Here is a 22,956-nt window from a genome sequence, read left to right as displayed (position 1 = left end):
GTCACTCATTTGTATTATTGTATATGTTCTCGTCCTTTCCTTGTCCGCGCACCGCGTGACATGCTAACATTCAAAAGTACATCTGATGAAATTGTAGTTTCACTTTATACTGCAATATGAAATCTACTCTTATTAGAAAACAAATGATGTAAAAATGTTGTATGCATTAACTTTTAAAATAAAGCTGCATCATAATTTGTTAGAATTAGTGATTTAAAAAAATAATTAAACTAAAGAAGTAAGTTAACGTTCAACTAATCATCACTAATATTATTTGATTTCATACGTGTCACATTCACGTTAATTCTTACAACGATTAATTGCAATATTACTTTTAATGAATTAAAAATATTATACATAATTGTAATTATTTTAATTTTCTATTTTATTTAATAATTTAGATCAATTAGATTTATAATTTTCTATTTTATTTAATAATTTAGATCAATTAGATTTATAATTTTCAATATGATTTTAAAGTAAAATTTACAATAAAATAAACATTTATAAATTTTTTTTAAAAATATATATATATATAGTATGATTTCATAAAAAAGAAATTTTAACAAAACAAATATTTATAGTAAAATATTATTCCTTTGAAACATAATCTTAAATAACATATATATATATATATTCGGAATGTAATAAAAATATTGTCTTTATATCAAGCCCTTTTAGATGATTAAAATAATTGAAGTAACAAAAACCAAAATATATTTAATGAATAAAAACGTTTAGAATTAATATTACCAAAATAATTGAAGTTTTAGAATTAATATTACCAATATAAATAGTATAACTCAATATACTATTATTAAACTATAAAGATTATACCATAGCATTATCACAATTTTTTTCTTTTGCTTAACTTTCTGTTTGATTTTTTTTTTTTTTTTTCATTTGTACTACCTAATATACTCATAAGAATACTCAAACATAATCTGATTTTTTATTTTTTTAGTACTATTTAATCCAATTTGTATTCTATACATCTATAATATAAAGTACTTTGAAATAACAAAATATTTAAATTTTGTAAATATTGATATTTGTTCATAAGATTTTAAATATATTGGTTATAGTCGTTTATTCAGTTTCGTACTGATCATCACTTTATTTTTTTTCTAACCGCATTTTAAAATCAACATCAAATATACAAAAAGGTGAAAATATATTCATACATCTAAGGTGAAAAGTCAAACTCATGAAATTAATAAAATTAATCCGATAAAATGAGTGACTAAACCAATTCAAACTATTATACACATAATTAAAGTCTAATACTTATTTTATAATAATATTTTATTTAGTTTGATTTTATAGTAATGATTTTTTTGTTTAATACTATTTAATCCAATTTGTATTCTATACATCTATAATATAAAGTACTTTGAAATAACAAAATATTTAAATTTTGTAAATATTGATATTTGTTCATAAGATTTTAAATTATATTGGTTATAGTCGTTTATTCAGTTTCGTACTGATCATCACTTTATTTTATTCCTAACCGCATTTTAAAATCAACATCAAATATACAAAATGGTGAAAATATATTCACACATCTAAGGTGAAAAGTGAAACTCATGAAACTAATAAAATTAATCCGATAAAATGAGTGACTGAACCAATTCAAACTATTATACACATAATTAAAGTCTAATTATTATTTTATAGTAATATTTTATTTAGTTTATATCCAATAGCTATGTTTGAAATTAAGCTAGGATTGAGTCGGACGGTCATTAGGCCAACATTATCAGTTAGTCCGTTAAGGGTCCCTAAGGAGGGGGAGGGGCCACAAAACATCAGGACCGAGGAAAAAAGAAGAGAAAAAATCCTTAAATAAGGGACAAATGAGGTGAGTCCTTGTAAATCCTTGTACTATTCATTTGGGGACTTTCATCTGGGGACCTATTGATAATGTTGCCCTTATGGACTTAGGAATTGATATAAATGTTGAACATTAGTTGGAAATTAGTTTTAAGTGTTTAATTTTTTTTTATATATATATATATATACATAAAGCTACTTACAAATAAATTTAATTTGAATGACAATGTTTCAGAAGTGGGTTTGACTCCCGACCTTCTCATGATTCTTCTTCTACGCGTTTTTTAAATGAGTGGCATTAGTTTAGTAATCTTGTCTTCATTTTTTTAAAAGCAGTTCGGAGTTTTGCAACTATTTCTTGCGGCCCTCATACATTATCCTCTTATATATTAATTGAGAAGTCAATTAAGTGGATTTAGCTTATGTGTCATTCATATGTGAAGTTTAGATTTAATTCTTTTAATTTAATTGGTTGTTGATATCTGAATTTTTATTTATTTAATTAATTTTTTAATAAGGAAACTAATTCTAGAATTACCTAATCTAATTAAACATCTTAAATATATATTAACTAGGTAATAACCCGCGCCTTGCGCGGAATGTGATTATTAGTTTCGTTATTTTTAATAAAAAAGACATTAAATCTGTTTAATCTGGATATTGGTTAGGTTTTATGTTTTTATTTTATTTTTAATCTCCTAAAATATAACTATTATTTTAAATTAATATTCATTTTAGTTTATTCGGTTAAAATGTTTGATTTTTTGGTTTTTTCCGGTAAAAACCAAAAATTAATATTATTTGTTTCTTTTTCATATTATGAATTTTAGATAGTCTTCATGTCGAACCAATAATTTCATATTATAGTTTTTAAACATATAATAGTTTAAGAAAAAAAAATATTAAGACAAATCATTTCACTACAATTTGGTCGGTAGTGAAAGACGCATTAAGAAAAAATATTTCAACTTTCAAAAAAATTAGATACTTCAGTTGTGGTGAATATTTATTTATAAGATGTTCACATCAAGGTGCACATGTATGTAAAATACTTAGAGCACCCGCAATGGTGTTACCCAAAAGGGAATCCATAGAAAAAGTGTATTTTGATTTTTAAATATTATTTTTTTTTCTTTTTTAGATTAAAAAAAAATAATATCAACCAATCGCGGATCGCCACATGTCGTGGGGACCCGCAAATAGTGCAAGGATTCACTAAGAAAGAGTCCTTATTTAAGGATTTTAAGGATTGAATCCTTAACTTTTGATGGGTTCCACTGATTATTTAATTTTTTTTTTTAAGGATTCTCCCTTAAGGATTTCCATTGCGGGTGCTCACATCAAGGTGCAGATGCATGTTTATGTAAAAAGTATATAAAAATAGTTGAAAAATATATAAAGATATTGTTAATTAATATTAAATGACATTTTTGTTCAAAATAATACATAAAAGATAAAACTAAAACTAATTTAAACTAAAAAAGACCTTGACATTAGTCATTTTTCATATAAAGAAAATAAAATTATATCCGTAAATAGGGATGAACACATATCAAATATTTGGGTATTTGGAAGCATTCTTGTCGATTCGATCTTTAGCCACCTAGATATCCAGTGACTCTGATATCCGAAATGTTTTAGAATTTTAAAAAATATATGATTTGATTCGTAAATAAAATAAAATTTTAAAAATAATTTAATAATAACATTTTATTACAAAAATAAAACATTATATAACCTTTTAAATTATAGTACCTAATATAATAAATTTAATTCATAAAAATATTGTAAAACTGATATAAAGTATAATATATATATAACATGTATATATAATTCTTTACATATATGTATATAAATGCATATAACATATCGAATTAGATATATGTTTCTAAAAATATTGGTATTTGTGATTTGCTTCTTTTTTGGATATTGTATTTTAGTATTTGATTTGTTTCGTAGAGTTTCAAATAACCAGATTTTTTTGGTTTAAATCAAAACGGATAACGAATCGAATCAAAATTTATGAATATTTTGCTCAACTTTATCCGTAAACAATAAAAATAATATATATAGTTTGGCTTTTGATTTGTTATCTATTTTTATTCGAACCGAAAAATCCAGAGTTTTATTGGAACTATGTATGTGAGTTTTATTAAAAAAAACACACAAAATACATAGTGTGAACACATTTATGATTATAGTGTGAATGCGTTAGCATATTTATTATCAAATCATTGTGAGGCTGCCACGTGTCTATTATAATGTGAATGCATTTATTACAATGGGATTAACATAATCACTACAAGAAAACGTATCTTTACCGAGGAAGTTTAACGAGGAAAAATAATCCTCGTAAAAAAACGTTGATTTTGCGAGGAAAGTACGTTGAGAAAGAAAAGCATCGTTATTTCGTCGTAAGTTAACGACAAAAAATATTCGTCGTAAAGACGATGTAAATTGACGTGGCTTTTACGAGGAAATAGTTTTTCCTCGTAAAAGCCACGTAAATTTCGCGAGTGCTTTACGACGAAATATTTTACGTGTACTTAACGAGGAAATTTTGAATCCACCAACTTGGTAGGTGGCTCACGTTTTTTTTTTGGCCATACAATTAATTTTCGTCGTAATTTCATAGTAAAATTACAACTACCAGATTCGAAATTTTCTATAAATATGGATGTTGGAACATCATTTTAAACACACCAACAACAAAAAACGTGAAAGAAAAAAAAATGGCTGGCTCTGGGACTATTTACGAGTTGCGGAATTGGATGTATATGCATAGAGATGCTAACGGGAGAGTGACGAAAGAATACCTTGCGGGGCTGGAGACATTTATGCACCAAGCAGATTCAACACCGCTCGCCCAAGAAAGTGGTAAGATGTTCTGTCCTTGTCGGAAATGCAACAATTCGAAATTGGCAAACCGTGAAAATGTTTGGAAGCATTTAATAAATAGAGGTTTCACGCCAAATTACTATATCTGGTTTCAACATGGGGAAGGTTATAATTATGATCAGAATGAAGCTAGTAGTAGTAATAGCAATTTTCAGGAAGAACCGGTTAATCATCATTTGCATAATGAACATAGTTACCATCAGGAGGAGATGGTAGATTATGATAGGGTTCATGATATGGTAGCTGATGCATTCGTAGCTCATGATGAAGATGAAGAACCTAATATAGATGCAAAAAAGTTTTACGGAATGTTAAACGCGGCGAATCAACCACTTTACAGTGGTTGTAGAGAAGGTCTCTCTAAATTGTCGTTGGCTGCTAGAATGATGAATATTAAAACTGATCACAATCTACCTGAAAGTTGCATGAACGAATGGGCGGACTTGTTTAAAGAGTATTTGCCGGAAGACAATGTGTCTGCTGATTCTTATTATGAGATTCAGAAATTAGTTTATAGTCTTGGGTTGCCTTCGGAGATGATAGATGTCTGCATCGACAACTGCATGATCTATTGGGGAGATGATGAGAAGCTAGAAGTATGTCGATTCTGCAAGAAGCCACGATTCAAGCCGCAAGGACGGGGACGTAATAGGGTACCGTACCAAAGGATGTGGTACCTACCAATTACAGACAGATTGAAAAGATTGTATCAATCAGAGCAGACTGCTGCAAAGATGAGATGGCATGCCGAGCATACTCAGACGGATGGTGAGATGACTCATCCATCAGATGCAAGAGCCTGGAAACATTTCAACAAAGTACATCCGGATTTTGCTAGCAATAGCCGGAATGTGTATCTCGGATTATGCACAGATGGATTTAGTCCGTTCGGAATGTCAGGGAGACAATATTCATTGTGGCCAGTCTTTCTTACGCCATACAACCTGCCACCGGAGATGTGCATGCAACGGGAGTTGCTATTCTTGACGATATTGATACCTGGTCCGAACCATCCAAAAAGGTCCCTGGATGTTTTCCTACAACCACTGATAAAAGAGTTGAAGGATTTGTGGTCAACAGGGGTGAGGACGTATGACTGTTCAACGAAGACGAATTTTACGATGCGAGCTATGCTTTTGTGGACCATAAGTGACTTTCCTGCATATGGGATGTTGTCTGGATGGACTACACATGGGAGATTAGCTTGTCCATATTGTAATGGAACGACAGATGCGTTTCAACTGAAGAATGGTAGGAAGACAAGTTGGTTTGATTGTCATCGTCGATTTCTTCCCATTGGCCATCCTTACCGAAGAAACAAGAATTTGTTTAGGCACAAAAGGGTTGTGAGAGACACTTCTCCACCATATCTAACTGGAGAACAAATTGAAGCACAAATCGACTACTACGGAGCTAACGAAACAGTTCGTTGGGGTGGTAATTGGCATGTCCCTCGTAATATGCCTGATTCTTACGGTGTTCATCACAACTGGCACAAGAAGAGTATATTTTGGGAGTTGCCATATTGGAAGGATCTTCTTCTGCGCCACAACCTCGATGTGATGCATATAGAGAAGAATTTCTTTGAGAACATCATGAATACAATATTGAATGTCCCAGGGAAGACAAAAGACAACATAAAATCGAGGTTGGACTTGCCGGATATTTGCTCAAGAAGCGAGTTACATATTAAAAGCAATGGACAAGTTCCCGTTCCGATATTCAGACTGTCTTCAGAAAAAAAGTCGGTGTTGTTCAACTGGGTGGCATCAGAAGTGAAGTTCCCCGATGGGTATGTTTCAAATCTCTCTAGATGTGTTGAAAAGGGTCAAAAGTTCTCTGGGATGAAGAGTCATGATTGTCATGTCTTTATGCAACGACTACTGCCCTTTGCATTTGCGGAGCTACTTCCAACAAACGTACATGAAGCACTTGCAGGTTCGTAGTGTTTTATATCACAATAATTTTATAACGGTCTAGTTTGCAAAATAATATACGACTAACAATGTGTTTAATTGTTTTTGGAATATAAAAGGCATTGGAGCATTTTTCAGGGATCTGAGCACACGCACTCTTAAAGAAGAAGTTGTAGAACAGCTTCAGGAGAACATTCCCATCTTATTGTGCAACTTGGAGAAGATATTTCCTCCTGGATTTTTTGACGTCATGGAGCATCTAGCTGTCCACCTCCCATATGAAGCATTGCTTCGTGGACCTGTACATTACGGATGGATGTATCAGTATGAGCGAGCCATGAAATATTTGAAGGGAAAAGCAAAGAACCTCGCCAAAGTTGAAGGTTCTATAATTGCTGGAAGTTTGACGGAAGAAGTTTCTCACTTCACATCGTACTACTTTGCGTCAAAAGTACGTACCCGTAGAAGAGCTCCAAGAAGATATGATGATGGTGGAGTTGCGCCAACATATGCAGTTGCTGGTGTTCCAGACATCTTTAGCCAGATTGGACGACTCGGTGGGAAGTCTAAAGAGGTTTGGTGGTCGAGTGAACAAGACGCTCATAGTGCACACACCTATATTCTACTCAATTGCGAGGATCCATTGATGCGTTATTTTGAAAGGTAACATATATGGACACTTCAAAACACATATAATTAATTATATAATTGCAAGAGATTCATTCCTATGAAATGTGATTAATTTTACAGCCTATTTGTTTCTCAAGTCGAAGAAACATTTCCTGGTATATCCACAAGTGACGTAGACAAAAGGAAAGATCAGCACTTCATTAAGTGGTTGCGGAATCAGGTATTATAACTCAAACTATTTTTTCATACATGATTTGTATTTTAATGTTCTCTTTATTTTTGCAGGTTGATTATGACGACGATGCAGATTATCCTAAGTGGTTACACGAAGTAATTCAATCTCCACTTGTAAAGGTCACCACATCACAGATGTATTTCACACGAGGCTACACTTTTCACACATATGAGTATGGTAGACAGCGGGCGACCAGTAACTATGGAATATGTGTGAAAGGGGAAACAGATTTCTACGGGATCTTGACGGAGATTATTGAAGTCGAATTTCCAGGGATACTGAAGCTGAAATGCGTCATCTTCAAATGTGAATGGTTCGACCCCGTCGTCAACAGAGGTGTTCGGTCTAACAAATTTGGTGTAGTTGATGTCAACGGTGGACGTCGGTACAACAAATTCGAGCCTTTCATCTTAGCTTCACAAGCAGACCAAGTTAGCTTCCTTCCATACCCTCGGATGAGAGATTCGGGTATAAATTGGTTAGCAGTGATCAAAGTTACACCTCGAGGACGAATCATCAGTGGAGAAGAACCACCATTGCAAGAAGAACAGATAAATGAAGTCGAGGAACCTGAACAAGAAGTTGATGACATCCTTCTCATTGATCCGCATAATCACGAATACGAAGATCTTACCGATGATGCCACAGACGAAGCTGTAGAAGACGAGTTTAATGAAAATGATGATATTTCTAGTGATGACGAGAATGTCGATGTATCCGATTGATGTATTTGATTTTGTGTAGTTTGTTTTATGAATAAGGTAATGTGAGAGTTTGTTTTATGAATAAGGTAATGTGGGAGTTTGTTTTATGAATAAGAAATTGTGGGAGTTTGTTTTATAAATAAGTAAATGTGGGAATTGTGGTTTGGAATGAAAATAAAGATGGGGTTTGGAATATATGAAGTAGAAGATAAGGAATATGGGTTTTGGGGTTTGGGGTTTCGGATTTTAGGGAATTAAACGTACTGCTCGTTAATTCCTCGTAACCTGACGTCGAATGTACGACGTAATCCTCGTTTATTCCACGTAGGACAGAATCGTCGTAAAGACCTCGTAATGTAAATTGACGTAAATGCCACGTAAAGTAAATGACGAAGGAGGAACTCGTTTATTCCACGTAGGAAAGAATCGTCGTAAACACCTCGTAAGGTAAATTGACGTAAATACCACGTAAAGTAAATGACGAAGAAGGCACTCTTTAATTCCACGTAGGATGATTTCGTCGTAAACACCTCGTAAGGCCACGAGGACTTTACGACGAAATTAAAAAAGCGGGGCACGCTAATTCCACGTAAGCCAAAATCGTCGTAAAAGAGTCGTAAACTAACGACGATATTACGACGAAAATATTAAAAATACTAAAAAAAAGAAGAGAAGAAAGATGCTTGAATCACATTTGGCGAGACTTACGTAAGTCTCGACCACATGAGTTCCAAATATCTTCTTCTCTTCTTTTTTTTTCCAAATTTTCTAAATTGGTGAAAAGCGGGACTTGCTACTTCCTCATAGTATAAAAACTAGAAAAAAAGAAAAAAAGAAAGATACTGGAATTATATGTGGCGAGACTTAAGTCTCACCCACATAAATTCTAATATCTTCTTTTCTTCTTTTTTTTTTCAAATATTTCTAATTTGAAAAGTATTTTGGTGAGGAGTGTGATTTGAGATAGGGTGTGTTTTGTGAGTTTGTGTGTGTGGTTTGAGAAGGAAAGTTGTGGGTATTTATAGAAAATAAAGGCTCGCTAATTCCTCGTAACTGGTTAACTCGTTAATTCCACGTAACCCTTTTCGTCGTAAAAACGTCGTTAACGAAAACGCGGGCCTTTGTATTTCGTCGCTATTTCGTCGTAACTGAAAACGCGGGCCTCTGTAATTCCTCGTAAACTTACGAGGAATTACGAGGACAAGTAATCTTATATATATCCCGAGCGAGCTCGCTCCGTCTTTCCTCTCCACTTCCTCTCCACTTCCTCCCTAATTCGTAGCAATGGTAAGTCTCTCTAATTCCTCTCTAGTTTGATTAGTTTAGGATAGATTAGGTGGTTAGTATAGGGAATTTAGATAGGTTTACGGATCTTATGTTATTTAGTGTTGATTAGGTGGATAATGTTGGGAAGTATATGTTCACGAAAATTTAAAAAATTAAATTTTTTTCTCAGGTTCGAAAAGGTAGACTTACTGCCCATTACAGAGAGATGTTCGGTGAGCCGGGTAGTCGTTTAGACCCGTCGTCTTCTTCAGCTCCCGGTTCTTCGGGTCAGGAGACTGTCCCCGAGACTCAGTACACTCAGAGAGTCATTGGATCTCCTTCTTCTAGTGCACCATCGGTTCTTCACGTGCCTCCCCAGATGCCTCCTCCTCCTCCTGTGCCTCCTACGATGCCGGCACCTCCGATGCCCGCGGGCGAGATTCATCCCGATTTGATGGTGCCTCCGAGTGCTCCTTACTCGCAGTACACCGTAGAGGACATTCTCCGTCTGCCAGGCAGAGAAGGTTTACCAGTCATCGACCCCGACCGACCGGACGGAACTTTATGGTATGTTTCATTATTTTTTTATTCTTTTTAAATTCTTTTATAACTTTAAAAATAATTTATATTTTAAATTTGTATTTTTCAGGTGGGGGATTGACGGATGTCTTGCATCGGACGTAACCGACACGATAAAAGGTTACTTCTCCATGGCACATCCGAACTGGAAAATGACGCCCCACTACGTCAGAAAGACGTGGTTCAAAATTTACGCTGTAAGTTCTATTAATTAAATATATATCTTTAAATTTTTTTATTATTTATATATATATTTTTTTCTGAAAAACTAATTATAAATTATTTTTTCCAACAGCAAAAATATAATTGGGCCTTGGGGATCACTGAGAGGGTGAGAAAGAAGTTTGAAGCGAAGGCGAAAGTTCGCTTGTTGGACACGGTCTCCAACTGGAAGGGTGACTGGATCGTGAAGGGGTATGAGCGTGGCAAACCCGCTGAGCTCACCACGGATGTCTGGGATGGCCTCATCCGATATTGGCGTCTTCCTGATTCCATTAGAATCGCCCAGTCTTGCTCTAACTCCCGTAACACAGTCGATGAGCACGGGAACGGGCCGATGCTTCACACTACGGGCCAAAAACCCCACGCCGGTGTCCGTTTGGAAATGGTAATTAAAAATTTAATTATATTAAATTTTTAGTATATTTTTATATATATTCTAATTAACAACTTTCTTAAATGTTTTTTTAGGCCAAAGAGACGGGAGAATTCCCGTCTCTTATGCAACTTTACGAGAGGACCCACAAGAACAAGGCGGGCCGATTTATAGATGGCAAGTCCGAGCAAATCTACAACGATTTGGCTGCTCGGGTTGAAGAACGCCAGACCCAGCTGACCCAACAGTCCACCGATGGATTACCCGTCACCTTATCCACACCTGAAGTGGATAAGCTTTACGAGGAGGTAAATTTTCTAAAATTTTAATTTTTTTAAATATTCATTTAATTTAACTTTAAATTTTTACTAACAAAATTTATTTTTTGTTTTTAAGGTTGTCCCTAAAAAAAAGGGACGGACGTTGGGGATTGGTTCCGTCAACGATGTTCCGAGAGCGACATCGTCTTATGTTCAGCGACGGGATGAGGAAGTCTCTCAGCTGCGTAGGGAGTCCGAAGAGCTGCGTAGAGAGTCTACTCAGCTGCGTATAGAGTCTACTCAGCTGCGATCTCGTATGGGTGGACTCGAGGGCTTCTTGGACGTTGTAGCGGCCACAAATCCGGAATGGGCGACTTTGTTGAGGACCATGCGACAACAAAATCCTATCCCAGGCCAGTCACCGACCGACGACTCACATGCCGAGGCGGATGTTCAGGCGAGGAGTGATGAATTCTACGAGGCGATTAATTAACGACCACCCTTAGTTCTTTTTAATTTCGGTTATTGTATTATGAATTCAAAACTTATTTATATATAAAATATTTTGGTTTTGATTTTTTTAGAATTTTAATTTTATTAATAATTTAAATATATTTAAATTATATTTATAATTATAATTTTTTATATTTCTATAAAATAATGAAACGAAGTAAATTCGTAGCTAATTTTGCGGCTTCTTTACGTGGAAGCTTAACGTGGTTTTTACGAGGAAACATTTACATGGAAATAACGTGGAAATCTATCAAGGTTTTTACGTTTTCTTTACGTGGAAAGCTCTCAAGGTATTTACGTTAATTTTACGAGTATTTATTTACGTGGGTTTTACGAGGAAAGCTTTTCGTGGTATTTACGAGGAAACTTAGCGACGTCCTTACGTGGAATCTTTACGTGGTCTTTACGACGAAATATCCTCCTTCGCTTTTACGACGAAATTATTTCCTCGCTAACTTACGACGAATTAGCGAGGATATATGCGTTACGACAAACGTATAACGACGAAACGCGTTTCCTCGCTAATTCGTCGTAACACTGCTTTTACGACGAAGTAACGAGGAAAACTGCCCTCGTAAAACTTGTGTTTTCTTGTAGTGAATTTGTTTATAGAAACAATTAAATGTCATAGATTTCATTATAGAAAACTAAATATGCATATAAATACATAATATATATTATAGAAATAATTATATAAACAATTTTAAAACGCATTTCATTATTTTTTTGGTTAACCAATTATGAATTTTATATAATTACGTTAAACACTAAATCAAAAATGTGTGAGAAAGACTGGTATAGAAAGTGGAAAAAGTAATAAAAACTTTGTAACTATTTTGCTACTAAGTAAAATAAAAACAAAATAAAGTGAAAAATAAAATACTTTTTTGTTCATTAATCTTCAGTTTTTTCACTAATCACAAAATATGTCATAAAAAGATATCTGAAAAGTTAGATTAAAATTTATAGAATTATCACTATATTTCAAAACTCTTCTTAGATTATATAATACCAAAACTTTTGATTTCTAAATTATTTATAGTTAAAAGGTTATATTTAATAGTTATGAATAATTTTCAAAATTACAAAATTATAAACATAATATATAATTTTCATACAATGTTTATACCCGAAATCGCAGATAACCACCTAGACAAAATACTTGATTAGTAATTACTTGTATAAATAGATATGATACTTGGTTAGTAAGTACTTGTATAAATAGATATGATACATGTCCAATTTAGTAGTCTCTATTTTGATTTTAAAGATTTTGGAGAGATATTTGAACTTTCATACAACACGAAATATTTGGTTAGTAAGTACTTTATCAGAGTTTGTATCATTGTATTGTTTTCAGATTTAATAGGTTAAGTGATCAATGTCGGTGAGCTTAAATCACTTAGTCAATATTTATACGGAATATATGTAAAGTCAATATTTATACGGAATATATGTAAAGACGATAAGTTTTAAACTTTGTGATACAAGTTAAGGTTTTTATTGGTCATGTAAATATATGATTTAATTGGTCAAGTTATAAATCAAAATATCATGTTGTTTACCCTTTAAATTGCAGTGATTTTATCTTAAATTGTTGTATTTGTGGTAATCACATTCACTGTTTTTATGCGTGAAAAAAACACTGATTTTTTGAAGATTGTTGTAAACATTGATTTTTAATGCATGAATCAAAATATTACTATATATTTTACACTTTTCCATATTTTATGCTTTATCTACTAATATCTGGATGTAAATGACTTTTGTTTAGATATCACTCATAGTCGAAACCTTTAAAATTTATTATAGTTTGATTGATTAATAATTTTTAAATTATTTTAACTAAATTATAAAAAAGGTAAATTTAGAACCAATTAAATAATTTTCCAAATGATCCAAATAATATCAAACATAATGATATATAAGCAAAAAATAATTATCATTCAAAATCCATAAGATTATCAATTAATTTCATATATATACAGAATAAAAACGATGTTAATATGGATACCCTAAATAAAATGAATTTTTGTTACATTAAAATTTCATATGTTTACACTTAACATTATATTTTCAAATAAAATTAACATTTAATTTTGAACAATAAAAATATATTTAGTTTCATGAAAATATAATATTTTTGTTTTTATAAAGTATTCCTACCTCGTCCTGAGACTTATTATCCGAGATCCGGATACGATCCGAGATCCGAGTCGGATCCGCTCCGAAAATCCGAATATCTAGAAGGATCGAATCCGGATCTGGATACTAAAATGTTGGATCCGTCAAAATCGGATTTGGATCCCGATATCTTGATTCTCCGGATACCTGGATCCATAAATTTTTATTGATAATATCTATATATAAAAACAAATTTTATTTATTATATTTTCATTTTTATATTAGTATATATAAAATTAATAGAAATTTTGTAATAGTATACATAGAATAATTAAAACATTATGTACATTTTTATTTCTAAAATATTGTTAATGTTTTATATATATTAACATTATTTTTTATTTAATTTAAAGATCCAAATCCGGATATTCACCGGATATTATATTTTTAGAAGGATATCCTACACCCGGATATCCGAGAACCCTGGATCCGGATAAGAAAAATAAAATCATGGATCCGTCGGATAAGGATCTAGATCCGTAAAATGCTTCAGAAACCCAATCCGTCCTAGGCCTATTCGTACCCGCAAAATTGCGGGCCACCACCTAGTTTCCCTTATTTCATCATCATTTTGCAATTTCTTCTTTTTTTAATACTTTAACCTTGTAGAGATATGATATAACATCCAATTATAAAATTTAAAACCTCTAAAGTTGTTTTGATTTTTCTGATTTTAATGGCAAACTAGAGACTAACACATGCATTCACATGAGTGTATGTTTTAATAGAATAAATATATGAAATGCTTCATAACACAAAAATGTATGGTTGTATAAACATGCAACTGTATACTAAAGTAAAATTTAAAATCATATTCCCAAAACTCCACTCCTCAACTCTACATGCATCTTTGATCAACACTTTAGTATATTTTTCTATTTGATTCTCAAAACAACTTTAGTATGTTTTCCGTTTGATTATTGTCTGGACCCCGGAATAAATTGAATTCAGTTGTACAACACCTGGATGTGGAGTGAGAAAACATGTAGAAAGAGCAGCAAATGTCCTAAAATCTGTTGTAACAACATATGAAGGGAAACATAACCACGTTCCAGCTTCTAGAACCAGCAGCCATCAGTTAAGACCAAACAACAATCTGTCAACGGTTAACTTGAACCAACAACAGACAGTTGCCCGTCTAAGGCTTAAAGAAGAGTAAATCACTTGAGAAAAGAAGAATACTTGTGCCGTTTTATTTTTGGTTAATGAACTTGAAGATGCAAGTGAAGCTTGTAGATGTCAATGGTCTTCCGTGACTAACTAGACAATGAAGTCACTGATGCTGGATGCATTAGTCGTTACTATATAAGGCATGCGCAGTGGTGGGTTACCATGTGGATGCAAGATATGCTGAGATGGAGAAGGATAAACTGAGGGTTTATGTCTTGACGTAGTCGTTGAAGTAGTTGCTGAGGCAGTGTGTGTCAGAGAGTGAACCAGGAGGCATGCGGAGTGGTAGAGACCATGTGGACGCAAGATGCTAAGCTGGCGTGGAATAAACTTGAGGAGTAAGTTTATACCGTGGATAAAAGGCAAGAGATAAACTTGGGGAACAAGTTTATGCCTTGAGAAATAAGTACATTTCAAGAAAAGGAAAGTGTACTTATTGATATGGAAGTTGTCCATATTCATGTTGCCTTGGAGACTAGGGTTTCAGGAACGTGGAGATCACTATAAAAGAGCTATGGAGTCGTCTGTATTCCATAAGACACTGGCTATTATTATAGAGGAAGGGTGAAAATCCCTTAGGGGTGTTCTTGGGTCGTGCTGAAGCAGATGCTGAAGTACTGACGGGAAAGAGACATGTTTGGGTAGATTAGGAATCTGTCAGTAACGTGTGTTAGGGTGTTAACATTGACGTGTAAAAGCTGATAAGCAAGTCTTGTAATAGATTGTTTAGGCGATTTCTAATAAAACATAGTTGGTTGCTTGTATCTATTTTGTCTCTTGATTTATCTTCTGCATTACTCAATTGTGGTGTCATCTTTGCACTAACATAACTTGTTTGGCTTTACATTACCACATGTTTCTACAAATAGAAATTTGTCTTTGTAGTAAGTTTCTTCTTGTAATAACTATGTTTGTAAGAAAATAAAATCTTTCATTGAAGATGATTAAATCCTTACAAAAAACTTTCAATAACCACGCGTTTAGATCATCCACACACATTACAATAGCTTGGACATGTCCAGTTCAGTCAAACACTTAAAACAAGATTCAACACAAACACTGACCATTAACTCCTCATCATCCGTTGTAAGCTACACACACCACGTGAGGAACTTTACCATCACCAAAAGGCAAACTCACATACTCTCTCGCAAACTCCTCAGCTATCTCCCGAGCAAGTTCACCCTGAACAGCTTTACAATATATATACATCACAGTGGTCCCCGCCAAATTGTACATCATCGAAACCGTTAGTAACGCAGACGTGACCACGATCTGGGCAACGAAGACAGCGTTTGTCCACAGTTTCCCGCCATTTCCAATGTCGGAAGCGGTTACGTTGCTGATCCAGACAAGACTCGATTGAGCTATGCTGAAGACGACGATCATAGAAAGAGAAACGCTTTCCATGCCTTTGACCAAGCTTCCACTTCTCTTCAACGGCGTCAATCCATAAGATGACTCAACAACAACGACGACCCACGCAACGATCCAATTCACATAGAGCTTTATCACGATCGCAATAAAGATGAGTATTACAACCGCGGAGAGTGCTTCGAAGTAAGTCGAAGCGTAACTGACTTCGAGACCTGGGACGATGAGCTCGATCACTCGAGTCAACGAGAAGGCTGCAAGCGCTAGAATGAGTAAGATCGCGAAGACGATGGAGTTGGAGGAGACGAGGGTAGCGAGGAGGGGGAGGAACGAGGTGAAGCTTGATTTCACGGCGGAGATGAGTTTCACGGGCCTTCCGTAGAAGCCTTGGAAGACACTGTAGGTGATTGATCCGATGGATAAGAGGTTGAAGACGGTGACGAAGACGATGTAAGCGATCAGAAGGAGGAGGACGGTGTTGGGATCGATATCGTTATGGGATGTGAGGAGGGAGAAGGTGGTGTGAGAAGGGGAGGATTGGTTGATGATGAGGCGGGAGATGGAGGGGTAGACGGTGATGGAGAAGGAGATGGGGAGGAGGAAGAGGAGGGAGAGAGCTAGGAGGTGGCGTGAGTGGGCGTTTATTATCCGTTTTGATTCTGTTAAGACCACCCAGAGGTTGACCGTTGGAGGAAGAGGAGATGGTGTCGCCATTGAAGGGCGTGGAGAACACGAAGTTAGAAAGAACTTAAAAAGAGTCCAAACTGTGGTAATGACCAGAGTGTTTTTTAAATCTGACCCACCTCATGGTTGAACAAGTCATTACAACCGATCACTTAGCCGAGTTAGGTTTTAAGTAGGACTAGATAAAAGGTCATTACAATTATAAAATATCTATTAATTAATCGAATCAACAAAAGACTAGATAAAAGGTCATTACAATTATAAAATATATGATATTTATTTGTTTTATTTGTGTTCCATATTTATTAATATTGTTTTTAAATTTATATGTAGATAAATTTTTTAAAATTTATGTTAATACATTAACAAATATTGATACATTTGTGGGTTTTATAGCAAAGGGGCTATAACTACCGTTAAGTGGTAAATGTTTATGTATCATATGTATATAAATATTGATAACTGAATCGTTTAACTGATAATGTTTTGGTTTACAAATAAAAAGTCATCATTTGTTACTTTTATTTGCTGGGACCGGTCGGCTGAAATTGAATTGATATTCACTTTTTTTTTTTTTTTTGAAAAAACGGCTTAACTGATATCCTACGTTGCACGGAAGCTTCATCGGACGTCCGCTTCCCGCTTCGGAACCGGAATCAGAATCGGAACCTTGTGGAAGCTTGCGGAATCTCGCTTCCAAAACGTTTCTAAAATATTCTCTTTAATAATCCGTTGGAAGCTTACGATTCCGTTTTGGAATCACGCTTCCGTTTTAAAAAAAAATGCAATTTATATCAATAAATATAAAACCATAGTTTTAATCTATATAAAATTAAAAAAAATAATAGTAATGAATATTGAGTTATAAATATACAAATATTAAAAACAATACTATAATTATCTTTATCCATTGAGATTTTTTTATTAAAGATATAGCACATATTGAAATATATTGTGTCAATTATTTATGAAGTATTAAAAATCATTAATATAATATTTTTTTGTAAACTTAATTTATGTGTATTTTTACAGTTTTAATATAAAATCATTTCAAAATTATTATAAATGAATAAATGCTTTATTTCAAATTTAAATCATATTTTTTTAAATGCTATATATATATGGATATACGCTTCCAACACGTATCCGCTTCCTAATATTTTTAAAAATCTCGCTTCTGCGCTTCCTTACGTTTCCGCTTCCACGTACCCGCTTCCGTTTCCATGTAACATAGCTGATATCAACTTCTACTCGAAGAAACACATACTTTGACAATATTCTATTACATTTGTTAGGAAAAGACTATATATATGAGGTCTAATAGACTTCCTTACCAATCTCAATCTGTCTATCACATTTGTTCTTTGCTATACAAAAATTCATACTTACGTACTTAGCAAGACAACTTTGTTCTATCGATGCGAGTATTCTCTACCACGGATGTCCATCAAGTGTTCTTCAACTACCGAGGAGAGGAACCGCGTTACAGCTTCGTTAGTCATCTCATTGATGCTTTTGAAAGGCATGGAATCGATTTCTTCGTTGACAAATACGAGCAGAGAGGCAAAGATCTCAAAGATCTCTTTGCAAGAATCGAAGAGTCGAAGATCGCGCTGGCCATCTTCTCTACCCGGTACGCAGAATCAAGCTGGTGCATGGACGAGCTTGTGAATATGAAGAAACTTTCGGATCAAAGAAAGCTCCAAATCATCCCAATCTTCTACAAAGTGAGTGCAAGAGACGTTAGAAAGCAGACAGGTGAGTTTGGTGAAAATTTCTGGACGCTCGCCAAAGCTTCTAGTGGAGATCAGATCAAGAAGTACTTTGGAATGTGTCTCCGACAAGATGGGTTTGTCCTTGAAAGACAAGAGGTACTTCCCACTCACACTCATACTCACTCGCATTCACACTAGCATTCACACTCGACTCAAACTCAAGACCGGTTCCGAGCACATTCCATTTCAACATTAGTTTTGCTTCTTCATTTTTTGGAGTTGATATGCATAATCATACTCCCTACATTATTATTTTTTTAAATCAAAATCTTTAGGATATTTTTGTTAAAACAAACTTTCAAGACAGACCCTGCTTACACTCATTATTCCTGGTCTTGCTTTTTTTTTTTTTTTTTTTTGAAAAGGTTCTTCGTCTTGCTTTTTATACACTTTAATTACAACCACCTTTAGTTACAACCACTCATATTCACACTCACACTCATTCTTCTTAGTCTTGCTCTTTTGAACACTTTAATAAAAACCAGAGAATCGTGATATTTATTTAAGTTCAAAATGTGAAAGCTATTGTATAATTACTTTTTTGGTAGCTCTGAAGCCCATTTTGTCAAAGAGATTGTTAAGGAGGTCAAGAGAGTTATAGCAGCAATTAAATTACAGGAAGAAGAAGAAAATAATTTGGAGGAAAAAGGAGAAAGCTTGAGAATTGCATTCTCCATGCATGATTGTTTCAGCATTATTATCAACTGTTAGGACGTAGACATGGACCAACAGCTCTCTTTCCTGGAGACCCTCAAGAGAATCTAGAATATCGAGAAAACTTTAGCTTCAGATCAATGCCGCTTTTCACTTCATAGCAACAGAAATCTCAATTTTGTATTAACCAGAGATAACCAATAAACATACTTTTTTGTCTGGAATAAGTTGTGTACTGAAAGATATAAGCTTATTTGTGATGGTATTTTAATTTGAGCGTGTGTCTACTACTTGTATGAGTTTATTTTTTCTGGAAGAAAGTTTACAAGTGACAAAATGGCAGGCCAGGCATCTTTGAGTTTGTGGATCTATTCAGTTCTTGCATTTTTTCTTCCCTAGTTCCACCAAACCAGAAGATACAAGGTTTGAGAGTCATCAAATGTCTTTCTTTTAATTTGATCAACGAAAGCTACGGTAAAAAAAGTTTGCTCTTACATCATCTGCCAGAACACAACATCAAGATCAGCAACAACCACAAGCAGGCTAGTAAAACATATCCAACAATACAAGCTATAATGAGATTCTCACATATATAAAAAAAAATAGTTTGATGTTATATAGATCGCATCATCCTTAGCACAAAAATAGCTATTAAAAGTAAGAATTTATAAGTGTGTGTACCTTAGCGTTTGCCGATTTTCTGAGCCGAAGCTGTTGCATAATCTAAACGGTGAGTTATGAGGTCTAATATTTCGAATCTGTTAAATGACTTGAATTAAGTCACTTGACTAACCAATTAACCAAAACAAGTTGACCATTCTGAACGGTGACATGGATTTGAAAGGAAACATGTCGAAGAGCAATGTAGAGGATTTTAATATATTTTTTAAAAAAATTCAAACTTTCTGATATAGCATAACTGCATAAATCATACTTCTCATACGAAGTTGCACCAATGACCTTAAATATTTGCACAAACCAGTAGAACATGATTCTTGGCCATATATGCATTTGTCGTTTTCCAACTGTTTAGGATGAGAAAGCAAATGAAAGAGAAAATCATTTAGGGAAAAAGGAGAAAGCTTGAGAATTGCATTCTCCATGTCTCTGTTGGTTTCAGTATTATCATCAAATGTTTTCAGCTGTATACTCAAAACCTTAAAGTTATATAGATTTTATAATGATATTTAGTCTTAACACAGTATGAGTATGTGTATACAACTTAGATGAGTTTCTTTTTCTCGAAGAAAGATTTCAAGTGCCAAAACTGTAAACCAGCTACCGATAAACAAACCCCGAGCGACAAGAAACTAAACCACGCCATTTTAGAATTTGTGGATCTATTCAACTCTTGCATTTCTGCTTCCCTGATCATGCCACCAAACCATAATATACAATAATAAGTATTAATCTCATCATCTCTAAAGCACCAAAAAAAACTAAAGGTATAAAGGTTTATAACGTTGTGTATTTACCTATCACGAAGATAATACATCTCATCGTGGATGGACTCAACAGTGTCGAATAACCTCTTAACCGACAACTCCATCATCTGCCAGAAATAACGTATAAGATCCATAACTAAACTAACATATATACATTTTGAAACCAAGATCAAAAGAGTCATAGCAGAGAATGTGTATCCTATTTTTTTTTTTTTGTTGACTAACTTAAGACTGAAAGATTAAAAGACAAACGTACATACTTTGACTTGGCTCCTCTTTGGCACTTTAGACCAATCCTTGGAAGCAGCAGAGTGAACACCAGACATCCAAACAAAATCAATGGTCAATGTCGTCTCCGGCTTATGATCAACGGCGGAGATGCACGTAAAGTAATCACCGGTTTCAAACGCAGTAAACGAGAACTCTCCAGCCTCCACCTTAACCGCTTCGTGCAGCGTATTCCATTTTGGCGACACCATCTAAGAAAATCACAATAAACATTTTAAGTTTAATTTCAATACAAAGAATTCCGAAAATTTAGGAGCATTCGACATATGTATAATAATTTTTTAAAAAAGTATGGGGATAAAAGCAAATATTTCATCAGGCTATGTATGATATAAACCATTGAGAGAGATCGAGGTGAAACGTTTCAGGAGCGTACTACCTTGGCGGTGATTTTGTGAGAATCAGGAAGAGGATGATCTTCGTTAGGGTTCACGATGAAGTATTTGCCAACGCTGATGGATTTTTCGTGAATATCCTCCGATATGCATTTCATCTGGCCAGAACGAAGCTCGAACTGCATTGATAGTGCTGTAGGAGACAATAACACAACGATCAAAAGACAACCCAAGCTCTGACGAAGAAGATCCATGGGCGAGACTAGAGAGAGAGAGAGAGAAAGAGATAGAGAGAGCGAGTTGAAAAATAAACTTAATTTGGGTCATATGATTGGGTTAGTATTTTATTAAGAGACTCTTTTACTAATCATGTTTACCCCAAACTTAATCCAAATTCTAAAATTATACTCCACTTTCTTAAGATAAAAATCTAGATATTATTACAGAAAAATCTAGATAACTAGAATAAAATAATCTAGATATTATGTTATAATTATCTAGATTTAAGATTAAAATATTCGAAATATTTTGTACTAGGTGTTCTGCCCGCACATAATAAATATCCTTATAGATATTTATCTGTTTATAACTCTTAAATCAAAACCAACATAATAAATTATTAATTTTGTTTTTAAAAAGATAAATCAAACATTAAACTTTATATTTTATAATAAAAAATATTATTTCAGATAAAAATACAACATATTTAAGAATTATCTTATGTTTTAAAAATATTTTTTATTTTTGAGAATTTTATTATATTTACTTATAGTCAATTAACAAATATAACATATAAATAAAATATTATTAATATATATTCATTAGTTTTTATCAAAAAATATATATTCTTATTCTTGAGTTAAATTTTAAAAACATTCACATATATTTTAGAAAATATATTTATTTGTTTGATTAGCATTTAATTATAAATTGTTTTATATCTAACTATAAATTTTATAATAAAATATTATTTTCAGATAACAACAGAATATATCTAAGAATTATCTTATGTTTTAAAACATGTTTTTATTTTTAAAATTTTAATTATATTTATTTATAGTCAATTATCTAATATAATAGTATTAATAAAAATTTGTTTATAATTATTTATATTTTATATAATTCTTAGTATTATTAATTTTAATCACTTATTTAATTAGATATATTTTAAATTCGTTTTTATTACTTTGCAAATAATAGTATAGATTATATTTTTAACTGAAAAATATGTTTTAAGATAACAACACAATGTAAAAATTCTATTTTTGATAAAAAAAATAATATTATTAATAAAAATTCGTTTTTAATTATATTTATAACTGAAAAATATGTTTTAAGATAACAACATAATGTAAAAATTATCTTTTTGAAAAAAAATTAATATTATAAATAAAAATTCGTTTTTGATTATATAGTTAATTATAGATAAATTCATTAAAGAGTAGTATAGAAATTAACCGCTCTAACTTTTAACGTGAGTGCTTCGTTGCTAAATTTTACTTCGCAAATAATAGTATAGATAGACTATAGAGACTATAAATATTTCCACTCTCTTCTCGTTTTGTATAATCAAGAAACTATTTAAGTTTGTAACAATTATCCAAATAATAAAAAA

General features: G+C 33.1%; 2 protein-coding genes and 1 pseudogene across 2 annotated transcripts; 1 reads left to right on the top strand and 2 right to left on the bottom strand.

Annotated features, from left to right (window-relative positions):
• Positions 1–15,700: 15,700 nt before the first annotated feature.
• On the bottom strand, positions 15,701–16,920 carry LOC125606306. Its single transcript, XM_048775353.1, has one exon. It carries the CDS (start codon positions 16,872–16,874, stop codon positions 15,864–15,866), a length of 1,011 nt encoding a protein of 336 aa, XP_048631310.1. The 5' UTR covers positions 16,875–16,920; the 3' UTR covers positions 15,701–15,863.
• A 1,342-nt stretch (positions 16,921–18,262) lies between these two features.
• LOC125606302 lies at positions 18,263–19,330 on the top strand (annotated as a pseudogene).
• Positions 19,331–20,428: 1,098 nt separating this feature from the next.
• On the bottom strand, positions 20,429–21,772 carry LOC125606303 (transmembrane emp24 domain-containing protein p24delta8-like). The gene is made up of 4 exons (XM_048775350.1): positions 21,386–21,772; positions 20,979–21,197; positions 20,749–20,825; positions 20,429–20,640 (listed from the first exon to the last, which is right to left on the bottom strand). Exons 1-4 carry the CDS (start codon positions 21,593–21,595, stop codon positions 20,496–20,498), a joined length of 651 nt encoding a protein of 216 aa, XP_048631307.1. The 5' UTR covers positions 21,596–21,772; the 3' UTR covers positions 20,429–20,495.
• Positions 21,773–22,956: the final 1,184 nt, after the last annotated feature.

The sequence above is a fragment of the Brassica napus genome, unplaced genomic scaffold (genome assembly GCF_020379485.1).
Source record: "Brassica napus cultivar Da-Ae unplaced genomic scaffold, Da-Ae ScsIHWf_839;HRSCAF=1194, whole genome shotgun sequence".
Lineage (NCBI taxonomy): Eukaryota > Viridiplantae > Streptophyta > Magnoliopsida > Brassicales > Brassicaceae > Brassica > Brassica napus.
Note: the sequence above shows the minus strand (reverse complement) of the source record. Positions and strands in the feature narration are given on the sequence as shown.

Excerpts from the sequence above, each read along its gene's own strand:
- LOC125606303 (XM_048775350.1), bottom strand. The coding sequence starts at position 21,595 with ATGGATCTTCTTCGTCAGAGCTTGGGTTGTCTTTTGATCGTTGTGTTA. Across the intron at positions 21,198-21,385 it reads CTCACAAAATCACCGCCAAG|ATGGTGTCGCCAAAATGGAA; the intron begins GTAGTACGCTCC and ends TGATTTTCTTAG. Across the intron at positions 20,826-20,978 it reads CAAAGAGGAGCCAAGTCAAA|ATGATGGAGTTGTCGGTTAA; the intron begins GTATGTACGTTT and ends TATTTCTGGCAG.
- LOC125606306 (XM_048775353.1), bottom strand. The coding sequence starts at position 16,874 with ATGGCGACACCATCTCCTCTTCCTCCAACGGTCAACCTCTGGGTGGTC.